We start from the raw sequence: 15,698 nt of genomic DNA on the forward strand, positions 1-15,698 counted from the left end.
AATAATTTTATTCCAGTATGGGAACTAATTGTTACATGGTTTGATCCAGTGTGCCACCCTGATTGTCAATGCTTGTCAGGTGGGTATACAAATACGTGATAATCTCCAATTTGTTACTATCGGTACATGTATGAAGTTATTACAAAGACACTACAAAGCATGCACACAGGAAGTACCATGCTTGTATCGATAGATGCATAATGGAGATACTTGCTATCCTGTACTGCCCGAGTGCAGACTTTAAGGTATTCTTGTGATAAAGTTATTATTATACAAAATGGTAATAAAGATTGTTTAGGTTCAGTGACAGAATTCTATATCTGTCACGCTTTATAGGACATCTGTCACTTTGTCGTGTCCTTGTCTTTGTGGACATCACAAAGCATGCACGCGGGCAATACCATGCTTGTATCAACAGACTGTACTGCCTGAGTGCACACTTTAAGGTATTCTTGTGATAAAGTTATTATTATACAAAATGGTAATAAAAAATGTTTAGTTTAAGTGACAGAATTCTATGTCTGTCACGCTCTGTAGAGCATCTCTTTCTGATATCCACAAAGTTAAGTGTTCTAATATGACATCAATCTAGATTGCATTTAATGCTGATCATGTAATTTATCCCAAATATTGAACATTCAAATGAGTACCGTACAAATATTTTGAACCAGTAAATTCTATTGTTTTTGATGCTAGATGTATATATTATCTATTGGGAGTATAACAAAGAATGCAAAACCATAATTTCTCCAAATCTCAGTTCCAACAAGCAGTCTAGCCAACCCATTATTGAACACCATTATAATTTTTTCCACTATAATTTTGGTGCCATTTTTTTTTTTTTTATTTTAGACCAGATTGACATAATTCCCCTACGAGTCTTGATCAACATTTTAGAAAAAATATGAAACAAATCTAACAGATTTTATTTTGTAAAGTGTAACACAAATTGACATTGGAGATTACACATGTATGTACTTCTGTGGGAGGTGGGGAAACTACAAAGTTTGAAGACTGTCTCTTGCTGCTTGCATTTTCTTCCTGGCTTTCTGAAATAATTCTGAAAAACAATGTTTTAAATTCAATAATAAGTTTATTAATGGTAGATAGGCCATCAGTCTGTTTCACTAAAATGAATATTTATATATAAATGCACTGTAAAATTTATACAAAATTATTGATACAAGCACAATAGCATTAGTTTTCACTTATATTTTATTTCACTGTCATTCACTGGGTTTTTAAATCCAATGATTTGTCTGCAAAAATATTGAGTTCTACTGTAATTTTTCCATGTTCACTTGGATTTAATTAAGCAGATTTCACTTATCTTTGAAAATAGTGTAATTACCGGTAAAACCAAGTGACAAAAAAATACTTGTAGTACAAGCAACACTGGTATATAATCCTAGTTAAGCACTAAGATCAAAGACTTACCGAGTACACTCTGGACAGAATGTTGCATACTCAAACCACTGTAAAACAAGTAAAACACATATCAAGGGTTTATAAGGTAAAGGGTACACAACTAGCATGATATGCAATGAAGCTCTCAATACAAAGTCGCATGAATTGCGAGACAAGCTTACATTTCTAGAAATTCTACCGGTATGTACTAAGTAGTAAGTCTGTCAAACAAGTGGTCAGTGTTTGTTATGACTGTTGTTGCTGGAGTTCTTGCTTATTTGCAAAGTGTTTATTTTCGAGTGATAATTTTGCTCATTTCTGTTTACACCACCAAATCTTTCCAAGCATCCACTGCTTTCTGTGATGCCAATGGTTAAAATATGGTCGATTGACACACACATGAAATTTACAAAATCACCTCACAAAGATATAATCTTATGAGTGTTTAGTATCGTTTGTATTTTAGTAGCTGACATAAGTCACTCCACTACAAGTAACTCTCTTGATGTGTGTATATCATACTTTTATTTTAGTCTTCTTTCATTAAGTGAATTAGTAATATTTTATTAGTTTTCATATGGCTGTTTTTGGAACTGTATTCAAATATAACCAGGTGCAAACATTCTTGTCAGTTGAAATAAGTGGTTAATGAAATAAAACTTGAAACGATATGCACAATCAACTGGTTATCTGACAAACACAAAACATACTGAATTTCGATTATCACCCTCTACCCCCGAAAAAGCAACACAATTATTTTAACCTGTAAATGAAGCATAGCTTTTGACATCTAAGATACTCACCCAAGTCTGTCAATCAGACTGCCAACTTTTCGTTTTGATGTCTGAGATTCCATGAATACTCTGTAATAACAATTCAACAACAAAATTATGTTCATGATGCATCTCCATCAATCTTTAAAAAAATGATACAATAAATAGCTTTGCTTTATATTGTGATACAAAACTATGTCAAAATCTATTGACAGAAAGCTTTATTTAAACCACAGATCTGGTTGGGGTGCTTTGCGAAATAAATATATTTTATAATTACCGGTATAATGCATGGAGTACCTTTTTTTTTAATAGTATACAATCATGAATATATAAATAATATGATTTTGACATAAGTCTACGCGTCAAGCAAGAGTTATGGATAATTCTAGTCTAAAGTATTTTCGCCCATTTGAATAGAAATACATAGAAAAAATAAATGTTGACAATAAAACACTTTAAGAACAGATTTTGCTTGTAATAATTATTCAAAATAGCAGTTAACTTACTGACTTTGTTGGAGAATATTAATACGTAGTTTAACAGATCCCGTAGTCTCAGTCTTGAATCCAAATTTACTGAGAATTTCACCCTCATGGGTGGTAGGAACTGCTGTATACGTTGGATCTTCCAGCTCAGGAGATCCACCGATAAAGAATCTTCTCATTTCGTCAATTAATGAGTTACCTTGAGGTCGCCATGTTTTGATCTCTAGTTCATGTGTGCCTATAGAAGAGGTCAAATTATACACATGGAGAACAAATGCACTGATTAAATCACCACAGTCGTCCTGTTAGAATTGCATGTATTAAAACAAACTGCTATTTAAATACGTTATCCACATCACATGGGACTTGTTCTCCCCAGGGAAATAGCATAGCATAGCATATCGGCTAATTTGAATAACAGAATATGTTATTAATCACCAATTCATTACAATATATGTAGTGAGGGGATCCCTGTTGGAAATGCTCTGGGAGAATGCTGGGGACCCGTATTAAACACGATGTGCTAGTAAATATATAGCATTACTCCATAAGTCATTTAAAGCCAATAAATGTCAACTCAATGTTCAACAGTATTGATTTGTGTACATCCATATTCTTTAGTTCTTTATGTTTGTCATAAAAGGGGAGTGATCCCCCCACCAATCAACACCAGATATGATAACTAGTGGGTACCTATAGAATTAAGGGGGGTGAATTTATATGTATATAAGATATTTGCAGAAATACAAATTTAACTCAAATTCCCACTCCTACTTTAAAAATGTACCCTAACCCTTTAATACCTGAGGTATTTGGGAAATCTATATAGCCATATCCTTCAGTTCTGTATCTCTGCCAGGAGTCTAATGACAATACTTCTACAAACAGCTGTGGCCAGTGTGGCATAACATATTTGTCATCCTCAGTTATGTCATCATTATGATAAAGAAGGTCAAATTCAAATGGACAGCAAAAATATGCTACATTTTCCTGTGAAAAATAATGAATTATTATCATCACAATATGCCACTCAGACATGCCAGAAATGAGACATGTACAGGAGTAGAGTAATTTATTATAAGGATATTACAATAATAATATAATGTATGCACAAAGGCAGTATGGTAGTTGTATAATAGTATAATAGTTGCAACACTAACCCTGCCCACTACCTGGTGTTTGAGTATAAATGGGTTTCAACAAGTACCCTGCCCACTAACTGTGTTTTGAGTATTACAAATAATTTCAACAATTTCCCTGCCGCCTACCTGTGTTTGAATGTTACTACCGTAGTTTCAACACTTACCCTGCCTACTACCTGTATTTGAGTATAAAAGAGTTTCAACAAGTACCCTGCCCACTAACTGTGTTTTAGTATTACAAATAATTTCAACACTTACCACTACCTGTGTTTGAGTATTAGTATTACAAAGTTTCAACACTTACCCTGCCCACTACCTGTGCTTTAGTATTACAAATAATTTCAACACTTACCCTGCCCACTAACTGTGTTTTAGTATTACAAAGTTTCAACACTTACCCTACCCACTAACTGTGTTTTGAGTATTACAAATCATTTCAACACTTACCCTGCCCACTAACTGTGTTTTGAGTATTACAAATAATTTCAACACTTACCCTGCCCACTACCTGTGTTTGAGTATTACAAATAATTTCCCTGCCCACTAACTGTGTTTTAGTATTACAAATAATTTCAACACTTACCCTGCCCACTAACTGTGTTTTGAGTATTACAAATAATTTCAACACTTACCCTGCCCACTACCTGTGTTTGAATATTACAAATAATTTCCCTGCCCACTAACTGTGTTTTGAGTATTACAAATAATTTCAACACTTACCCTGCCCACTAACTGTGTTTTGAGTATTACAAATAATTTCAACACTTACCCTGCCCACTATCTGTGTTTGAGTATTACAAATAGTTTCAACACTTACCCAGCCCACTACCTGTGTTTGAGTACTCGTATTACAAATAGTTTCAACACTTACCCTGCCCACTACCTGTGTTTGAGTACTAGTATTACAAATAGTCTCAACACTTACCCTGCCCACTACCTGTGTTTGAGTACTAGTATTACAAATAGTTTCAACACTTACCCTGCCCACTACCTGTGTTTGAGTACTAGTATTACACAGTTTCAACACTTACCCTGCCCACTACCTGTGTTGGAGTACTAGTATTACAAAGTTTCAACACTTACCCTGCCCACTACCTGTGTTTGAGTACTAGTATTACACAGTTTCAACACTTACCCTGCCCACTACCTGTGTTTGAGTACTAGTATTACAAAGTTTCAACACTTACCCTGCCCACTACCTGTGTTTGAGTACTAGTATTACAAAGTTTCAACACTTACCCTGGCCACTACCTGTGTTTGAGTACTAGTAGTATTACAAAGTTTCAACACTTACCCTGCCCACTACCTGTGTTTGAGTACTAGTATTACAAAGTTTCAACACTTACCCTGCCCACTACCTGTGTTTGACAAATTTGTGAGATTCCTGATAACTGTTGATTACGAGCCACGGACCAATCTGTACCAAAAAAAAAAAGATATATGATAATATTATTTGAACCGCTAGTAATTGTCCAGCACATTATAATTTTGTGTAAAACACCAATTTTATACCTTGCAATGAGATTTGTGTTTGTGAAGACGTTTTTTTTTAGATTGGCTTTCAGTATACAGTACTTGGCCTCTCTGGTCATCTCTCACGTCGCTTACAGAACAGTATTTGCATCATTAGTATAGCATGCATTTAAGTAAATGGCCGAGGTATGTCTATTATTTACCGCCAACATAATTTATATGTATTTAATAATTCAGACTATGATAAATGCAATTTTTGGCTTATGTGCTCTTCTAAATGAGATTGCATATTTTACCAAACAAACCAATTCTTGGTTTGTACAATGCATGGGTCGCTGAAATAAACATTTTAGGTTAGATGATGTGTTTTACTATCAAAATACGATAGCTGTGAAATGCAGATAGTCAAGACAAATAAGGATACCACTCACTTCTTGGAAGCTCAATAAAATAATGTATGTAAAGATTGTCATATTCATAATTTCTGGCTGAAACTATTTCACCCAAAGCTAACATCCTGAGAACTCCATTTGGAACCTAGGAGAAAATTATACAAAGCTAAAACATAACACACACTACATAAAAATATCAAATTTACACATTGATAATACGAGGGTATTACAAGGACACTGCAAAGCATGCACAAAGACAGTAAAGTGCAAGTATCAACGGGAGTGTAGTAAAGACGGGAGGTAGAAGTCAATGTGACATGTACTGCCTGAGTGCATACTTTGTGGTATCCTTTCAATAACCTGATTATTATAATACATCTTCCTAATCAACAGCCCAGAACCATGCAGAGAAAACTGAATTGGGGGCAAATGTCCTTCTGATTTCTAAAAGAACCTGCTTAATTTGTGATGACTATAAATTGGATGATTAAAAAAAGTTAGTTTAATTGTAAATGATTTGTATACCACAAGGTTATCACAAGAATACAGCAAAGAAAGCAGTATGTTGTCAAAAAAGCCAAAATTTGAATAGACAGAGCCCAAAACCTAAGTCCCCATTATGAACTACATCAGACAAAGACTAATGAAGTTCATAGTACATAACCAATTAGTGTCACTTTCTCCTTCAAATGCAAGTCTGAGAAATGCAACGAACAAATGAATGAACTAATGCAACTTAAAACACAAGTCCCCATATCAGACTTGGTCTAACAAGGACTACTAAATTCTACAGTACATACAGTAACACAACAAGGCTTTGGTATTAACTTCTTCAAATTTATGTCTGATGAATGGAGTTAGGCAGACAGACAAACAGAACTTAAAACACAAGTTCCTATATCAGACTAATTCCAATAAGAACTACTAAATTCTACAGTACATACAGTAACACAACAAGGCTTTGGTATTAATCATCAAATTTATGTCTGATGAATGGAGTTGGGCAGACAGACAAACAGAACTTAAAACACAAGTTCCTATATCAGACTAAATCCAATAAGAACTACTAAATTCTACAGTACATACAGTAACACAACAAGGCTTTGGTATTAATCTTCAAATTTATGTCTGATGAATGAAGTTGGGCAGACAGACAAACAGAACTTAAAACACAAGTTCCTATATCAGACTAAATCCAATAAGAACTACTAAATTCTACAGTACATACAGTAACACAACAAGGCTTTGGTATTAATCTTCAAATTTATGTCTGATGAATGGAGTTGGGCAGACAGACAAACAGAACTTAAAACACAAGTTCCTATATCAGACTAAATCCAATAAGAACTACTAAATTCTACAGTACATACAGTAACACAACCAGCCAGTGATACTTACTCCTTCAAATTCATGTCCTACGCAAGCTGTCATGAAATCTGCGTGTCTACTATACAATTCTCTATTCATCCTCATTTCTCTATTTTGTTCTTCTCGTGACATTTGTTTGGAGACGTGTTGTAAGGTATATTCGTACGCATCTCGTTTTGCCGTGGATGTTACTGTGATATACGCAGGTCTATGTCGATTGAAATCAGGTTTTACACTTATCACGCCATTCACATCAACCTTATTAAAAATACACAACATAAACTATTTTAAGAAGGTGGATTGAAGAGTATATGTCATCTTCCTCGATCTCTTATTATCATGTATTCATGCCAAGAAATTCTGGTACTTGAAACAATTGATCAAAAAACAAGGGCCTAATATGTCATAGAAAATGGTCTAAATCAACATATTTCCACTAGTTTCTATGGCGACAACATTTTTTTTTCATATTTGTAAATATTGCTGAGTTACAAGGAATGAAATCCTAATATTGCTTAAGTTAATCATTGAAAAAAAATTGGCGTTTTGTGATCAAGTTTACAATGGGAGGTACTTTCCCATAATGCATTGTATACATGTGTAGGAATACGCTCAGTTATGAAAAATTTGAATTACTATCCCATAATGCACTGCATAAAAGTGCAGTGACATGCTCAGTAAAATGATTCAAGCAGGCCAACTTACTTTAATAGTACAGAGTAAGTATTCTTCTCCAATCTCTGGCTGCCTGCAACAAAAAACACTTTAAATTTGCTATTCTGAATCATCAAACATTTTTTGAGCAATGCTTCTTGCGTAACAGATCAGCCTACAAGGTAAATGTAGGAATGTTTGCGTTTGTTCATATAAATAAAAATATGAAATGGATGCAACTTACGTTCCTTTGGCGCTGAGATCTGCCATGATACGCATTGCTTGGAACGGAGTGTTAATAAAATGTGTACGTAATTTGAACTCTTCACTAGGCTCATTGATGATAGGACTCAACTTTGCTAACATGGCATTTTCCCTGTGAAAATAATCATGAATTAATTGCGATAACAATAATGTTTGTCATAATTATAAAAGGCTAAATTGCAAATAGAACTGAAACCATACAGCATTCTTCAGTATGTGGAATAGCTCAAATGAGCAGATGATAAAGACATTTTCAACCTTAACTGTGGCTTTTCAGGATTTGCTGTGAATTTTAAGATAGTTTACTGTCTCAATGAAACCCTTTAATAATTATTTTATAATTCCTTCTGTCATTCTTCTAGGTTTTGTTCAATGTTTTTGTGTAATCTTTTGAAAAGTGTCATTTTTTCCCTGGCAAAATTTGTATGCAACATTTTTATGTATTTATCAATAATTTATTTTTTATTTTTTAGGGAATGAACATAATTTTCTAATAGCTACAGGTCTGGATTAGAAGTTTGGGGAAAAATTACACAGGTTTATTTTGTGAAAAGAGACAAAAGTTGAATAACGTAATTTGTGAACTACAATATTAGAAATCCTAAAATACTCAAACACAGGTCTTCAATAAGGATTTGACAACAAATTAATTACAAAAATAATCATTAAAACTTCAAGAAGTTCCTTTAAAACCTACTAAATCTGGTTTATTCCACCAAGGTACCTGCATTACATTTGTCAAAGCAATCTCTTTAAGAAGGGTAAAATAACATTTTCAATCAAAGGAACTACTGTAGAATACTTTATTTTCGCTTGGAATTTATTTTTGCTATTTTCGCTGAAGGGATGATTCCGTGAAAATAAAATCTAGCGAATATACTTTTTTTTCTATATTTCCCATTAAACTCATCAAAAATCAGTGAAAATATACTCCATACAAAATGCCCAAAAAACCTTTTCAGCGAAAATTAATTCCAGCGAAAATAAAGTATTCCACAGTATCACAAAATAAACTGATGTGATAGCACAAAGAACCCAGCTATCTAGTAGAACAGAATGTAGATGTATTGACATATCTACAAATTTGATGGAGACTGTATCAAAGTAATTTGGTTTATGGTTTTCAACTACAAGGAGGTGTATTTATAAATGTGGCATGCAATGGACAATCACAATGACCATCTTCACTTAGTAATCTTTGACAGTGGAGCTAAACAAAACAATAAATCTAAACATCTAAAATGTAATGTTAGACAAACAAAACTCAAATTTATGATTCCATTTCCAAATTACATCTGATCAGGTATTGAAAAACAGTAGCTTTTGCCAGATACACACAAACGTTATTATTCTCTTACTATACTAGACAATGACAAAGCAGAGTTTTTCAAACTATTGGGTTATACACAAATAGATTATTTTGATGTGTTTTAATATTTCTTGAATAACACACAATATTGATACCCTGGATATGAAGAATAGTTATTGAACAGGGACACAAATTTACAACTTTACAAATTTAGATTGACAAATTACATGATGACCATCCCTATCCCACATAGCATGCTATCAGTCAAACGCTGCTGCAAAGCCATATTTCTGTAATAGACCATTCTCCATTTATTGTAACAGACCTTTTCTCCATGTGTGAAATTAAACATAGAAACAGGACAAACAAAGGTGGGATTTGATAGACACAAATATACTTTTTGTTCTATACACATTTAATGATGATCAATTTTGATTAAGTAAGGGTATCTCAATTGCTATGTTCACACGGCAGCATTCTATCGGAGCCGAACTACTACTCCTCCCATTGATTAACAGGAGATTATCTCCAATGCGTTCATACGGTCAGGAGCTGAACGAGAGCCGAGATCTACCAGAGTTTGATTCAGTTCGATCAGAGCCGAACAGAACAGTGCACTTGAATAATTAGTATCTGAAAACGATTTGAGTGTCGTGCTTGTGTTTTTTCTTTACATGGCACGATGCTGTTGAGCTAGGAGAAAAAAAAAACAGTCGCGAGCCTGAGCATGGAGGTAGAAAAGACAATAACTGGTATTGTGATTTAGGTACTAGTATCTCAAATAAACAGGAAACACGGCAGCTAAAATGCGTTTAATACAGCCTATTCGCTCAAGTTATTGTCATGCAAAATTACCATTTTGTAACTATTCAATTGTAGTGATATCTAAACTACTAGGAAGAATCACAGATTCTCTTTATCTACCATAGAGGGACTATGGAAGAATCTAAACCTACCAGGAACATGTCATCGTACCACGATCGCTTCTACGATTTGTATCTTTAGTGTCTTTAAAAAAGTTTCCGTTCAGTCGTTCTTTCAAGTTTTTGTCGCATAATTTAGTACGTCATTTTTTGTTTCCCGTTGAGCTATCAATCGCAATAATTCGCATACCTCTTCGTCAAGCCGGAAATTGCGTGAAATTACGAAAGATGTTGTCTCCGCCATAATTGAAATGAGAGGTTACTCGAAGAAAATGATTGAGGGCGTGATTTCGGCTTCGATAGTTGGGCCCAATGCGTTTACACGATCGGAGCCATGTCGGGACTCAAACGTATCGGAATTCAACCTTGAGGGTTTAGTGGAGCCGAACTTGGCTCGAGCCGAACGCGTTTACACGGCCATTTTTGCTGGCTCGAGCCGTTGGGCTTCGATAAAATGCTGTCGTGTGAACGTAGCAAACATTTTATTCCTCTCAGCAAAGTAGACATTGAACAAGTCATTTGTCATTAGGTCCATTGATGTGGTCCATGTACTCACCCTTCTCGTCCTCCTCTATCTTTAACTCTTCGTTGTCTAACATTTCTGACTCTTTCAGCCAACCATGTGGGTTTCTCATTTGGTGAAGTTGTCATCATAGTGGTTCTCTGTGAAAACATTCAAACATAACAGTTGTATTATAGTATTAAAATCCGTAAAACAAGTGACTGAAGACCTCTCAGCTACAAAACCGTGCAAAGTGGGAGATATAAGATTATATTAACAACAATTATCGTATTTGATTAACACATGCACTTACAGGTGTCTATAGCCAAACTAAGAATTATTTTATATACCAGTACCGGTACATTTGTACAATAAAAATAGTCTGGATTGTGTGACATTTTGATTGAACACTAATACCGATCCACCACCCACAGCCTCATATTGGATTAATAGATTATGCATAAGGTGAACACACTATCAAGTGTAGAAACAACTTCAAATCCAATATTATGATATAACTTTAGCATGTGTTAGGCAATTAATCCATGGTCGCCTATTTTGTTTTATGCCCATAACCTGACTGGTATATTGGTTTGTATGATTATACTTTTATTTTTACATAGCAAACCCAGCCGGCAACATAGCAAAAATTACAGTATTATGGCTGTCTCTCACACCAACTGTTCAGGGCCAATAAAATGCAAATATTATACTCTATGCTAATGTATAGCAATGTCACAAAGTCCAAATATGGGCAATGGTATGTTACAATACCATGTTATGTATACATGTATGAGTACATACTTACATCATCAATATCAGTAAATCTATCATGGTCAACATATGTAAACAATCTATTTGTAGGTCTTCCACCTTTTTCTTCTAATTTGATAACTTCCTCATGATATTTATAATCTAAAGCAGAAAAGCAATTCTGCTCATCTCTATACAACTCCACTTCTCTCTTAGAGAACAATTTTTCTTGCCATCGTATCGTGTATGTTTCACATTCTTGAGGTTGCTGATGGTCTAGAATAGATGAAAGAAACAGTTATTCTTTTTAAGTGGAAATATAAAAAAAAATGGTCATATAAAAAAAACTGATAGAGGGTCAGAGAAGTTACCACTGCGGTAGCTACCAATACGATGGGCTGTATTTTCTGGTACCGGTAATTTTTTAATCCAAGTAATAAAGCCAAGTGGTGAAACTAATGAATACACACAAAATTAAAATTGTTAGGATGTTTAAGCATTGATATTAATTCCATTTCCACGCAGTTCAATACATGTCATTCAAACAATTGGCAGCAGTTAATTTTAAAACAAGGATGTAAATATTCAGTGAAAAAATGTATTTTTCATATATAATATATAATTTTGACTATTAAAACATACTGCAATAAAGAGAAATCTAAAATAGCATGCAAGAACCTGGAAATAGAAACTGCCAGGTGCCATTTTGACAACTCAAAAACAAATTTATGAAATGCATATATCCTGTACTTCCCCGATCATAAGCCCAGGGGCCTGAACATGTAAAATTGAGAAAATTAGAGAGTGGGCTTATACTCAAGGACCACCTCAGAAAAGATAATATTTTGGGAGGTTTAAAATTGTAACCATCTTCCCACTCATGAAAGATTATCCAACTTTCATTCACAGCGTCGGTCTTGGAGAAATTTTGTCTTTTTGAGGAAGTACAGTATATAGAACAAAAAATACCACACATTGCCTGAAAAACAATGGTATTCAAAAGTTTGATTATGAAAAGGTGTACTATATGATAGTGTCACTTACTTGGCGGATTCAGATCTTGAATTCGACCACCATCAGTACCAGGTAGGCTAGCAGTTGGAACCAAACTAGACGACGTTACAGGCTTAAATGTTACTCTGAAAGGAAATAAAATTAACTTAAAGCGTGGTGGTCATCACGCAGCGCATGTTCGAATTTCATGTAAATAAACAATGTATTTTACACACATTGTATACATTGCTATGAGATTTGTCTACATACAATTGCATAAATGATATAATGCCAAACATGGATTCCTAAAACTGGATTGGGCTCATTCATCTGTACTATGTGATATTATGGATATAATAGAGGAGGATAACCCTGTATCATGTTCAGTTTAATCACAAACCATCATCACCAGTTTAAATAATATTGTGACCCAACCTCCACATTCCCAGAAAAAAAACTTTCAAATTACACTGGTATATTTGATCCATTCTAAACCCACAGCAATGTGAGAGTAGGGAATAATACAGTTGTGATAATATGAGGACACCGCAAAATATGCACAAAGACAGTACAGCAGGACAATCGACCGACGCAGCAGAGGTTGATGCGACAGCGTACTGTCTGAGTGCATACTTTGAGTACCCTTAGAATAACCTTATTATTATACATCTTTTCCTTCCAAGGATATATCATAGGAAAGCCAAAAAGTTTAAAACAGATTTAGAAAACGTTTTTGTGTGGGGTCCATACAAACCTTGGGGGATGCGTGTTTGTTTTTAATATTAGAGAACGATTATGTGTGTAATCTTTCTATATTTGGAATTTAATCTTTCTATATTTGGAATTCGCATTTCCTAATGTACCCAGTGCAATACAGCAAAGTTAAAGGATGATATAACTTATGGCATTACGGTGACATATGTGGTCCCTTAACATGATTTGGTATATTAATAAGTCCCCCCCCCCAAAAAAATGGGGGAGGGGTGACTTTACCAAAGAAAATGACACTTGCCTTTACTGACCATACCTCAAGGAACTGACAAACTATAGCTAGCAAGAGCTAGGGTAAACAATCTAAGATATACCGTAATCTGTAATAATATAGTTACTTCAATTTACAAATAGTACGGAAAGCATTATTCCCAAACATTTTGTGTGACGGATGTACACAACAACAGACGACAAAACACAAACATTGCTGAAATCAGTACAGTGTATGTGTACAACCTTTGTTTTGTTTGTGAAGTTGGTGGTGACTTTATAAACACAATATATTTGCCTCACATTATTATACTGTTTCAAACTTACTTAATTCTGAGATTCTTTATAGGATCTCTGCTACGATAATGTGCCACTCCAGTATCTGCTTGGACGTCCGCCATTTTGCACAACACAAACTATTTTGGACGAATCCAATGTAGTGAATAGGGGAGTCTGAATTAAATTCGAGGGGCGACATACTGTATGAATATTAATGTGAGTCGTAATTCCCATGCCGACGACCTTTACAATAATCAGCTAATATTTTAGTATCATTAATCCGCAATTCGACCCGCTTTTTTTTCTAGCTCTCTTTTTCTCGTAGTATAAGAAGCAGTTTAGCCATTTTTGACTTGGACTTTCCCCTCAAATTATATATGAAACAGCATTCATAAAATATTCGGATCTTTGGGAAAAGTTTAAACTAATATTAATTATTTGTACTTTCAGACATATGTTTTGCTGTTCCTAATTGATTTATACTTGTACTCATGCTTACGTATACTTTTTTTGATGATACCTTGATTTAAAGGTTGCAACAAATAAATAAACAATCATAAAGCATTGCCATAGAAACCAGTAACCCCATAAATACACATTTTCGAGAACATTACATGTATTAAGATTAATAATTCTCAAAAAATGGTCCGGTCTGCAACAAACAAATATCAATTTCACTTGTACTTGTTATAGCGCCCTCTCTTGTTTATTACATGGTATTGTGGTTTTATGTGGCGCGTCGATGACCTACTTGTCTGGTGACCTTGAGATTGTTTTCGTGTTTAATTTTCCACATTTATCACCGAGCTCCCGATCCAGACATACATAATTGCATGAAAATAAACAAAGCTCGTTCAGTTCACATTCTTTCGCTTTTTCGCAGGATATCCCTTCTGAGTCCCCGAAATTGTTTAGAGATTCGTTTGGTGTGACGTCACAGCAGAAATGGCGGCGTGTAATGACTAAGGAATGACGGCTAACAGACAGCCCAACGACAGGTAAAGAAAAATATATATTTGCGCTTGTGTTTCAGTGCTATTTGTGTAATATTCTGTTTTCCAGAAGTCCGGTAGTTATTCTAGTACAACCTCAATCGTATAATTTACGTGCTGGACCGCAAATAATAATTTAGATTTTCGTGTTTGTCGCGATGTCGATCACTGAAGAAATAGTGTGGGAAAAAAAACATGCGCCTCTCGTAAACTACTCACTCAAAATGTTATTGACCTTTTAAGGTCGGTGTACGCACCATATACGTTTTGTAAAACCAGATCTCTATTGCAAGAATAACGCAGTTATTGGATTGTATGCTTGTATTTCTGTATTGTGCATTGTTGTGTGATATTCGATCATGATTGCTAATTGTTTACATACTGATATTGTGCTAAAACAACTCTGGCATAGTTTCATCTTTCTACTACTCTCTGTTATCTTCATTTTCAGTAAAACCAACCCATTGTTTAGTGCGTTTTTTACCAGTTTGAGTTACTAAGTGATATTGGGTGAAATTCTGTTCTGCCAATCCAAATAACTGACGTGTATAGATCAGCCATACACCTGACTTTTTATTGCTTAGACAAGCCACACTCATCTCAGCATATTTAAAACTGTTTAACATTTTTTGACTGCCTAAACAAACAATTGATGCCTGTAACATTTTTTATCATTTACATCAACAATTGCTTGTACGCGTGTGAGGTCACTGTACCTTAAAATGTACAGTCTGATAAAATCAGCTCAACGTGTATAGTCAGAAGTTTATTTGTCCACTGAGATGGCTGCCTTTTCAAATCTTTTTCATGGTAATATCGCACATACCAAGAAATAATTGTAGGAAAAATAAGATGAGTTATGTGGAGTACATTTAGATATGGTTCTAGAATATAGTAATCAACTGAGAGATTGGGGATTGCTGTATAATAGTTGCTCATATACCTTGTGCTCAGTGTGCCTTCTAAAAAGAGGCGCATTGGAATCCCAAAAATCAAGTCAGCCAG

At 34.6% G+C, this 15,698-nt stretch overlaps 2 protein-coding genes across 4 annotated transcripts in view; one reads left to right on the forward strand and one right to left on the reverse strand.

The window, feature by feature from the left end:
- Window positions 1-905: 905 nt before the first annotated feature.
- Window positions 906-13,849, reverse strand: LOC100366464 (tectonic-like complex member MKS1). The gene is made up of 14 exons (XM_085491065.1): window positions 13,750-13,849; window positions 12,493-12,587; window positions 11,504-11,724; window positions 10,750-10,856; window positions 7,942-8,073; window positions 7,749-7,791; window positions 7,074-7,301; window positions 5,715-5,820; window positions 5,157-5,227; window positions 3,472-3,658; window positions 2,690-2,906; window positions 2,211-2,270; window positions 1,438-1,475; window positions 906-1,060 (listed from the first exon to the last, which is right to left on the reverse strand). Exons 1-14 carry the CDS (start codon window positions 13,821-13,823, stop codon window positions 999-1,001), a joined length of 1,641 nt encoding a protein of 546 aa, XP_085347191.1. The 5' UTR covers window positions 13,824-13,849; the 3' UTR covers window positions 906-998.
- Window positions 13,850-14,423: 574 nt separating this feature from the next.
- The window catches only part of LOC102804781 (uncharacterized), a 55,239-nt gene continuing 53,964 nt past the window's right edge, over window positions 14,424-15,698 (forward strand). For all 3 annotated transcript variants that reach the window (XM_085491067.1, XM_085491069.1, XM_085491068.1), the window contains exon 1: window positions 14,424-14,699. In XM_085491067.1, coding sequence (XP_085347193.1) covers window positions 14,671-14,699 — 29 coding nt within the window. In that variant the 5' untranslated portion in view covers window positions 14,424-14,670. The remainder of the gene's footprint in view (window positions 14,700-15,698) is intronic.

Source organism: Saccoglossus kowalevskii, chromosome 16 (assembly GCF_978046115.1).
Source record: "Saccoglossus kowalevskii chromosome 16, keSacKowa6.1, whole genome shotgun sequence".
Lineage (NCBI taxonomy): Eukaryota > Metazoa > Hemichordata > Enteropneusta > Harrimaniidae > Saccoglossus > Saccoglossus kowalevskii.